Consider the following 11,036-nt stretch of genomic DNA (forward strand, 5'->3'; position numbering starts at 1 on the left):
GTTGAGCGAAAGAAAATTTAATGTAAAAGTTCAAGAATTCTGCTTATTAGATTCATATAAGTGAGATGCATTCTGATAGTATTAGACACAATGAAGAAACAAAGGAGTTTTTTCTATAGCGCTTGCGCTTCTGTAAAAAAATCTGTAATGTTTCGAACTTTGTTATGAAATTTGTCATGCGACTCTGATTTTTTTTTACATCTTTTCAAAACCCAACTGTTTCAACGCGATTCTGCCTCAAAATACAGTGGACCCTTTTCTCTTGACACAATGCATTATGCCAAACAATTTGGTGGTAAGTGGAGTAATAAATTCCTATGCACACAGAATGCTACGAGCATTTGCAAAAGTTGTACCAATTAAAAAAAGAGATTATTTAATCGCTCATTTTGAGGCATTTCTAATTTTCAACAATAAATTTTCATCTAGTAGGGTAAATGTACCTATAGTGGTGCTAGTACCAATAGTGGTGGTATTGCACTAAAATGTGGTTCATATGGCAAATTAAAAGTAATTAAGTTATTTACGTTAGTGTGAAATGTTCTTAAGCCTTTTACAAAGGGTTTTAAAGTTAAATGGGGCCTTTCCTTTACTGAGTGACCGAAAAATCCATTATTTTGTGAAATGTGTCAACATTTTTCCAAAATCCTTAGGATTTTATAACGATACTCATATTTTTGTTAACATTCTAAATGACCACATAACAACGCAATTATTAGTTTTTTAACATAATTGTTATCAAATGATATTATTTTATTCAAATTCATTGGCTTTTGACCATATTTATGCATTTTTAAGTGTTTTTTACGATAGTGCCATTATAGGTACACAAAACAGAAATGTTCCTATAACGGTTATAGTTATAAAATCAATAAAAACAGGTCGTTTTAGATTTTTTTCGAGAATATTTTTGACATTTCGTACTGTTTCACTAAAATAAGCAACAAAAATGAGTTTTCTATAAGTAATTTACCTAACAAAGGCCAAAATTCGCTTATTCTACTGAGTGAAAATCGACTTCAAATGAAGCAAACTCTTCTGGGTATGGGTTGAGGACAGGTGTGATGCAGTACTTTAGTCAAGAGTTTCATCAATCAAATTTATACATTTTATACGATCAAATTACGCAAGAAACCAATATTATGGCAGTAATCCTTGCTATTCATACGAAACCAGCATCTAAACTAAATTTAATTAATATTATACACTGTTTTAAGGCATCTTTGTTTACCACCACTATAGGAACACAATACGACGACTATATGTACAACGAAGCAGACACAAAAATATGTATTTTTTAGTAAATTTGATGTTTTTCCTGGTGAAAATGATTGTGATTGCGAAGATAAAACATATTTCAATTGCTATGTGTTAAAATATTCAGAAATTGTCCTTTCTGACACTTTAAATCCATTAAAACTCTTCGGTACCACTACAAATTGCACCACTATTGGTACATTTACCCTATTTTTGCATAACCATTCTCATTCTCTAGACAATATTGAATTAAAATTGATTTGGGTGTTTTGCCGAAAGGTTTACTGGATGGCTCAACTGCCTTTTTAAATTTTCCATCTAAAACCGTTCGTTTGAAGTTTGAAGTTTGTTGTGTCAAGCCAACCGCACGGGCGATGTTTCAGGGCTGCTGCGAACCCCCAGTATGCGATGTTTTAATTTAAATGTACCGTTTCGTGTTAAATTGCAGTACAGCTAGGTCTCACTAATTCTTTGATCGATTAATCATGACAAATTGTGCTCATTTATTATATGTTGGTAGGAAGATGCTTGAAAGAGAAGAATTTTGATAACAAATTATGTGTGCTATTTTCCTTCAAACTTTCTTCGATTATCGATATCGCTTTATTTTCGAATCAACGAAATAAACATCCAAACAAAACGTATTCATTCGTACACGTTTAAATGTGTTTAAGCTTCAGTTCACTTTGTTCTAATTTTACACTTTCACTGTGTAAGTTTACCCAGAAACTACTTGTGGTGTGGAAGTTGTTACTTGATTTTACCATATTTTGCTGTATTTCTATCATTTGTCCATTGGCAAAAATGTGTCATGTAGCTATTAATTTATTTCCGTTTTCATCCAACGAATGTATAGGGAAAATCAAACTGACCTGTAACAAAGAACCACCATGACCTACACAAAGAACCCTCAGCGATGCAGCACTCCTGCGAACACTAAAACCCTGTCACTCCTCTCCCCAAACAATCGAAACCTTCACCTTGTACCTGCTACTCCCATAGCGGAAAAGACATTGGCCTGCCACACAAAAGTCCACACCGAAACACTGCGCTGTCGCCCGGTGTCAATTGATATCGCCCCGTTACGGCCATCGAACGGGACGTGGACTCTCCTCTCCGGCGGCTCGGCGGAAGCCCAAGGTATCGTGCCCGGGCACTGTAAACGGGGGAAACAATTCATTCATCTACCCTTTAGCCTGGCCCGCGATTAGTGTGTCACCCATGGGCAAGGTCAACATGCCGTGGCGGTCAAATAGTTTTGCCAAACGGACCGTGCCCTTCCCGAGCGATCGAACGTGGCGGGTGCGATCATCAGCCGCTGTGCGAACGGGGTTCGGCACGTTCGAATTTTCTTCTTCACTGCCCACGCCTTCTGCTTGCCCGTTGCCTGTTGCTTGTGGTGTTAGTTATTGGAGCATCGTCCCATCGGCATTGTAGTGGCTGTGGATGTGCATTGATCTGTGCAGTCACCCGACCGGGGGAGATAGTGTGGAATCGTGAGTGAAATAAATTAAACAAAGTGTTGAGTGCGAGCTTCAATCGATAGCGGCATTCGCAGGGTTAGCTTAGCTGATGGATCGATAGCACATTTGCTATCACGTCCGCAAGAGCTATCGGAGTGAGCGGTGGTAATAACAGCTCACTACAGTCGGGCGCAAGATTTATGGGTGCATTAGAACAATGCCGATCATGGGAACGGTTCATAAATCGGCGGCAAAAGTGACCGATCGATCGACGATCATTACTATTATTGTGGCATTTTACACTATGGTTGGTGCTTTGCATATTCCTCAGAGGAGAATTCCAGGAAATTGTCGGCTAATAATACATTTTGTTTTTAAACTATATAAATCATTTAGGCATACAATAATTTTAATATTTGTAATAAAAGTGATAAATATATGAAGACATGATAAATCATGAAAAACTGACACAAGACAATAGAAGATCAAAGAAACCAAAAGAAAAACAAAACACTTATTAGGCATAGTAAATTAAAAATGTTTAAACTTATAAAAAAATTATTACGGATATTAACACATAAAAACACATAAAACCATGATGAAAAATTAAAACATAAAAAGGAAAAAATAAAATCTAACGAATTAAAAAAAACATAAATATAGAAAACGTGAAAAAGGATAGAAAAACATAGCATACGAGAGATAAACTTTGTAGATATTGATATGAAGTTGTTAAAGCATGTACAACTATAAGCAGACAAAAGAGCATACACAGAAAATAAGACACACTTATTAAATGGAAAGAGTTAAAAAATGACGGTACAGTAATGCTAAAATAACAAAATCAACGAAATTACTGCATAATATTGGTGCTAATGTAATTATTTAAATAATTTCCCAATTAAAATCTCATAACAAAAGCATTATATCACACCAAACCAAGACAACTCAACACCATTACTAACCCACATTCGATTTGTCACCAATTTGCTTACCCTCTCGATAATCGGTACCGGTAAGACTCCATTCGTAACCAGTAAGTCCAGAACACGCGGGCACACTCAGCGTCATCGAGCGGACGCTCAATAATGAGCCCGATCAAGCGTATCACGAATAAAGCAATAGCAAAAAAGCACCAAAAGTGCACTTGCATAATATAATTCCACAACACTGCAATCAGGTGACGCGAAACGGTACCCATGGTTGGTTTTACTGCTGTTTACAGAACGGGCTCCATTATCTAACAGAATTACAAATTTGTCAAATCATTTGCGTACCGATTCGTTCCGATTCCCGAGAGGCAGTTTGCAGCCAGCCGTTGCGTGCCGAATGGGGAAGGAGCGCTTTGACGTAAAATCGACGTACAATTTGCATGTCAGTTGTCGGTAGACGTAATACGGGTATGCTATGTGTTGTGTGTATTACCATTATTTTGTCATTTGTTGGTTTGTTGAATTGGTTGCCCAGAGCGAAGAGATTTCAATCTATAGTTACTTACATCGTTTGTGTACTTTCTTGCTTTATTGAAGAGAGCCAAAGCGCTGCTGCGTTCGTTATGGACATTTAAAGAAGTTAAACGCACCCAAAATCACACTTCCTGCTTCCTGCTCGGCGTGATGCTACTACCGGCTGCTGCTGCTTGTTTTAACACATTTCTTTTTTACCATACTTTGTGCGATGCTTTCTTCAAGCCACACCCTGCCATCCAATCACGACAATTTGCTAATTACACCCAATTGTTTGACGATGAGCCCAGCGACTGTTTGACGATGAACTTTCCTCTGGCGCAGTGCGTTTGTGTCGTATCGAATTTTACCACCCGCTTTGTCCACCCCTTTCTTTTTCGTCTTCAAATTCGTCTTCAAATACGGATGGGTCTCCCCGAATTGAAGCTCGGTCGTCAATCGATTTTTGGCGCGATTGTACCGGCTCGATCGTTAGTTAGGTTTGTCTTCCGGCGTGACATCGGGCAGGTGCAACAGCAAATTTACCAACTGTGCAGTTAGTTGATGTAACGCACGGGTTAGCCATTTCGTCCATTTCTTTTCGAAGTTTGCTTTATATAACCAGCGGAAAATGATTTTCGGTTAGGATGAGGGGCATAAATTCCCCACTATTGAACCTGAAAAGAAAACAAATAGACCAGTCAGCTCGATTAACTGTTTACATATAACAGCTTCATTTGTTTTCATTTAAAATTGTATTTGATTACACGTAACAAAAAGGCGTTTATGTAATACTTACAGTATATCAATTCATAATTGTTATTTGTTCTATTATTTGATGCAATTTGGCAGCAAATACCTTCTTGTTTAATATTCTAATAAAAATCAATAGAAAAAGGAAAATTAAACAAAAAACCATAATGTAAAAGAAAAGAATTAAAAAGAAGAAAAAGAGTAATAAATCAAACCAAATAACAAAACTTCCACAAGATTCAGCAAAAAGGAAAAAAACACATAATTTCAAATGAAGAAAACACGAAAGTAGTGGAAAATAAGAATCATTGAAAGCATGCATCGCTATAACAAAATAAACATAAAATACAAAGAGTAAAAGAAAAAAATTAAAAAGAAGAAAAAGAGTAATAAATCAAACCACATAACAAAACTTCCACAAGATTAAGCAAAAAGGAAAAAAAACATATAATTTCAAATGAAGAAAACACGAAAGTAGTGGAAAATAAGAATCATTAAAACCATGCATCGCTATAACAAAATAAACATAAAATACAAAGAGTAAAAGAAAAGAATGTAATATTAGAAACCAAGAGATAAATCAACTCATATAAGAAAAACAAACAACAAAACTAAGAAAAAAGAAAGAACCTAACTTGAGATGAAGAAAATACTTAACTAATAGAGAATAAGAAGCATTAAAAGTAAAAATTGTTATAAACAGAACGAGAAAGAACGAGAAAGCATAAAATTAAAGAAGATAAACTATAAAACATAATATTCCAATTCCATTATCATTATACCGCTTCATCATATTTGGATTATTTCAGAAATTTCTCACCGAAATAAAGCAAAAAAAAAACACGAAAATATAATTATGACGTAAGTTCCTCAACTATCAAATCAAATCAAACATTCTCGCCCGATATAAACACAGCTTTAGCAGCCAGCTGTTCCACTACGCCTTAAACAACCAAATCACAGTAAGCTACGAACCCCAAATCCTGCCAAACGTCATTTCACAAAGGTTCAGTGTGTCCCAAATCGTTTCCAAATTTGTAGCCAAAACACGCGCCCTCTTCGTCACGATGGCCCCGCCAGCGGGCACGCCCCGCATTGACAACCGGCCACCGCTGATGTTCGTCGAAAATGTGCTCAAAACGGCCAAGATGGCGCGGGACGTGGAGCGCCAGTGGACGATCGTACGGGAAAACAAGGAGCTGATGAAACGCATCAATCAAATCTATCGCACCAAGGTTCGTTTCCAAATTCCTATGCCATGGGCTGGGGCAAAATGAAGAAAAAAAAAACTAAACTCTCCCCTCTTCCAGGGCTTCCTAAACGTGAACTACAACTATCGCGTGCACCAGAGCCTCCATTCGACGGCCCGCGGGCGGAAGGCCCGCGCGATCGAGCGTCAAAATCAAGCCCTGCTCAATCGGCTGCTGCGCCGGAAGGCAACGGTGGACAGCAATTTGCCGCGCCGGAAGCGAACCCCCAACTGGGTGCAGGTCGATCAGCTGCACCGGATGACGATCGAATTTTGGGAGCGCACCGATCGGCGCTTGTGTCAGCTGTCGATCGAGCTGTGCCCGGGGGTATCCTTCGATGCGGTAAACCTCGGCAGTGGGAAATTGTTTCGCATCTACGACGGCACGCTGGTGGTGATACGGGCGGACAGTGTCCACTCGGAGGAGGATTTACGAGCGGCGTACGGTACGCTGCGGCACCTGGAGCGGGGCAGCTTCGTTAAGCAGGTGGTGGATGGGAGAGAATACTATCTCATTACGCTGCGCACGATTGGGCGGATCGCCGAAGGGAAGCTGGTGGGGCGCGTGAAGCCAAGCTCGATGGAAAAGCTGGACCTGATCAACTCGTACGGGTCCAAGTTTGGCCGGTGCAAGGAGCCGATCTATTTCGATAGGGTTAGATCGTGAGCATAATTTAAGGAAACTTGTTGGATAAAGAAGCACACGTTTAGCTAAGCAGACAAACTTATTTAGTGCCAGCAAAGAAAGGCCTTAGTTGTTTTATTTTATGATTTTGTATTGAAAAGTTAGTCTCGAAAAAAGCTACTCTCCAGCCGAAACACCGAAAGAGCCGATTAAATAAATCAAATTATTTAAAGTCACGCAAAAACTTAATCCCATCAGCCAAGCCTCCGCCACTTATTACCACATTTGAAAGCGTGTGAAAAGGTTCATAATCGGACGAACAGCTTCGCTGCTGCCAGACTTCGACAGGTTCGCCGCTCTCGCGTTCGACCAAGTCACCGTCGACGAGCCGATCGGAAGCGTGAAAAACAAAAGTTATACTGTGTGAAACCGGGCCCGCTCGTATCGCGAAAAGCTTTAAATTTTTCATCACCCTTTCTCATCACCCTTTCTCATCAACACCCTCCTCGCTTCCGATCGGGGAAGTGTGAACAAATTAAACGCAAAGCAATAAACTAAAGCCTACGGACGATCCTAAAATGAGATCCGAGAAAAATCCGGCCCCATATTAACGGAAGAAGCAAACCCCGCAAACGAGCCGCAGTAGGCAGTAGGCCATGCGCTCTCCATCCGCGGGAGAAAATTGACAGCCTCTCCCCGGGCGAGGCATAGGAAAAATCCAATAAACAACAACAAACCAAAATAAAGGGGGATTTGGATTTGGAGGAAATTTTGAAGAAAGCGAATCAAAGCGACAAAGAAACACAGCTACACACACAGGGAGAGAAGCAGAAGCCCGTGCGTAAAACCAAAACAAAAGCGCACCGATCGACTACGACTATTTCCAATTGTTGCATAATAGCGTTGGTGAACCTTCTTTTTTTTCTTTTTTGCTCTTCAAGCTCCTTCTAGCATGTGTTTTTTTTCCATCACCGCCACGAGCCTCCTTCGATGTCTGACAGGCTGGCGCGCGTTAAAGGGAGCTCCAATCAATTGGCAATCAAATTAATGCAGAGACGGCTGCAGAGACGGCTGCGCTAGAGCTAGAGCTGCATGGCAGTAACAGTGCGCAGACACCGCCGACGAGGCAAGCGAGCGAAACTAAACCGCGCATGATGATGGCGGCAGGACGGCGCACGTGCTCGGCACCCGGTGCGCGGAAGGCGAAAGGAAGTGCGCATCGTTAAGGAAGCAGGCGTGTCAAACGTGTGTTTTGTGCTTGTTTGGAAGCTGGAATTCATACATTGTCTAAAATACTTCTTTTGGTTTCAATTTTGACTTCATATTTTATATAAAAACTGACAAATATGATTAAAATTTATGATATAATAAATTATATATTTATAAATTAAATCCAAAACAATAAAAAAAACTAACCCAGGGGGTTGTTACAATTCTATACACCTTATTATATGGAGTTTGACGCTTGGTGACTAAAATAATGTCAACACTCCACACAAAACCAGACGCAAAATTAGCATCTGATTTTCAGCCTAGATTATTTCAGCCTGCTAAAATATGTAAGCGAACGCTGATTCGTCGCAGATAGCATCAGGATAGCTCATAAATGCTTATTATTTTTTTTTTTGGAAGCATAAATATTTTGTCAAGAAATATTAAAAATCATTTGATTCGATACTTTTAAATTTGTTTTACACAAATGGTGAAATCCAATATGACTGAACGTCACTGTAAAATGGATACAACCCGGATAATGGATATTATTCCACTTAGGGACTAAACTTTCAGCTTTCGGATTTAAATTATAGAAGAAGGCAATGCTTCAATTAGCCTTAATTTATATAGAGCCAATGGAGCAAACAGAATCTATTGCCAATAATATTCTGTTCCAAAAAATGAGTCTTTCGCGAGTCTCAAGTTAACCATCTTTCAACTACCATGAAATTTTGTCTTTTGAAAGGTTTATTTATTTGGCCTAGAGGACCAACCAGAATTGAATGCTTAGCCATGCTCTTCCATCATATTTACCACAACACACCTTGTTAATAATTATTAACGGTCGATTCGCTGGCACCACGTTAAGTTCCTGTACTTCCCAAAAGAGGGCGACACAGAAAAGGTTTAGTGTGGTCAGCGTCTACCACCGATCGGGACGAGCAGTCCCGAAGGATCCCGATCGAGGCTAGGTGAAAAATAAAAGGTCACTCTTTCAACCATATCCCAAGATAAGTTATGGATTTTTTGTGTCATAAATAATAAAACCGATTGCTTAAAAACCACTTGCAATAGTTTGATTTTCAGTTCTATAGTTTCATTTCTTTGGGCGAAAGAAAGACGTCGTAACACACCTTCAACATTAAGAAGCGAGACAGCCAGGTACAATAATAGAAAAAGTAAAGGCGTAAAGTAAAAGCAGCAATGAACAAATAACAAATTATACGAAAAAGATTAATCGTAAAAATGTTAAAAAAACATCCGAAAATAAGACCGAGCGTATGAAATAAAACTTAAAATCTAAAAGTTTTACAATCGAATTTACCGTATCGAATAATCATAACACAATCCTACAAATCGTATCAAACAGCAGCGATTGGCAAACTTGGCAATGAAAGTCGGTTCAACGAACTAGCGTTATCCGCTCCATTCCCTTCTGGTAAGAAACTGGTTCCGTGCGGCCGTAGTATCGGCCAAGCAGTAATGTACAGGTTAGCCGAGACGATGCTTTTACCTCCTGAACCGGATGGCCAATGCTTGCTCCAACTAACGGATTCACGTGTGGTCTTTCCCGGTGCCCAGCACATCTACCTCGAGTTGACATTTTGCTAACTCTATTCCTCCCTCCCCGTCCGTTACAAACAATCTAATAATTAATTACATTATCAAACCATTTCACAACTATCAATCACACGTCACTTCAATTTGCCATGCCTGCCGGGTTGGGGGATCTCCAATGAGACAAACGAGTGGCCTGTGGCAGAGGAAAAAGGGATCATCTGAGCTACTGCAGCACCGGGAAGCGGGTGAGAAAACAAACCATTCTCCCCACACTCCAGCTTTTTTCCTTTTCATTTGATGCATTTTTGCTTCCCTTTCTTTGCGCACGCATTACGCTGCAGTGAGCCGGAAAAACGAAAGCCAGCTGACCGACCGGCTGACCGATTGTGAGCCGATAGTGAAAACGAAGCGCTGCGGTCCAGTTTATCTGGCCGTTTGTTATCGTATCGCTCCCCTATGCTGTTTTCCCAGCCGCATCCAGCCGACCCAGCTGGTCGGACGCTGTGAAAATGCATAATGAACTATTATCTATCTGCGACCCGCGATCTTGTTTCCGCCGTCGTTTCGTTTTCGTTTCGTCATCGCGGGGCTTGGTTGGTTAAAACGAGGGTTGAACGGGGTTTGTGATGTTTTGTTTTTTGCCTAAATTTGCTTCATCACTGATTTGAAATTAGTCATTAATAAGCCCGGAGTCACCGACCGCCGTGAGAGTTGTTTAGAAAGATAGGGGAATGATGAAGACGTTTTGGAGGGAGGCGTGTTACATTTCTCTTCGCGTTGTTGTTTTTATTTTGTTTTTTTTTGTGCATAAAATTTGTAAAATTTAAGATTCGTTTGTTAGACAAAAGAATTAGTAATATGTTTAACAGTTGATCAGCCATCGCGGTGCATTTTCTGTCAGCTTGAAAGAAAGCGAATGATCGTTACATTCTTCCCTTTGTGTCAGGGTAAATTCAATTTATTCAAAGCATTTGGCAGATTTTTACAATTTTATCAATGTTTATAAGGGAAAAGCTTTTTCTTGATTTTATATTTGTTATAAAAATTAACATAAATTGTACCTACAAGTCATCTTTTTTAATAGATATTTTTGCAAATATCAAATGACCTCTTACTGTCCTACTACGTAAGTGATCGATATGAAAGATTTACTTATTTTCAATTACCTTATCTAAAAATTAATCCCTTGTTAACTCCAATAACAGGATTTAACTATTTTTCAATGTTATCTATTTGATCTTTCCTTTTTTTTGGGTGTAAATCCCTCTAACTAGACTGTTACGATCGTAGTTTGGCAGACAGATTGCAGACTTACACGCCAAACACTTCCGAAAGTAGTCTTAGCACCAAGACAGGCTTTCGAACCATTGCCAATTGTGACCACGTTCCTATAACAACCATAAAAAATACGGCTCCAATACCTTCCCCAAAAAGCAAACCACCCTAACCACTTCATCACACATAACACA

The 11,036-nt window shown here is 39.5% G+C and overlaps 1 protein-coding gene across 1 annotated transcript; it reads left to right on the top strand.

The window, feature by feature from the left end:
• Positions 1–5,869: 5,869 nt before the first annotated feature.
• On the top strand, positions 5,870–7,028 carry LOC121594430. Its single transcript, XM_041917671.1, has 2 exons — positions 5,870–6,153; positions 6,229–7,028. The coding sequence occupies exons 1-2, from the start codon at positions 5,986–5,988 to the stop codon at positions 6,832–6,834; spliced, it is 774 nt and encodes a 257-aa protein (XP_041773605.1). The 5' UTR covers positions 5,870–5,985; the 3' UTR covers positions 6,835–7,028.
• Positions 7,029–11,036: the final 4,008 nt, after the last annotated feature.

The sequence above is a fragment of the Anopheles merus genome, chromosome 2L, assembly GCF_017562075.2.
Source record: "Anopheles merus strain MAF chromosome 2L, AmerM5.1, whole genome shotgun sequence".
NCBI lineage: Eukaryota > Metazoa > Arthropoda > Insecta > Diptera > Culicidae > Anopheles > Anopheles merus.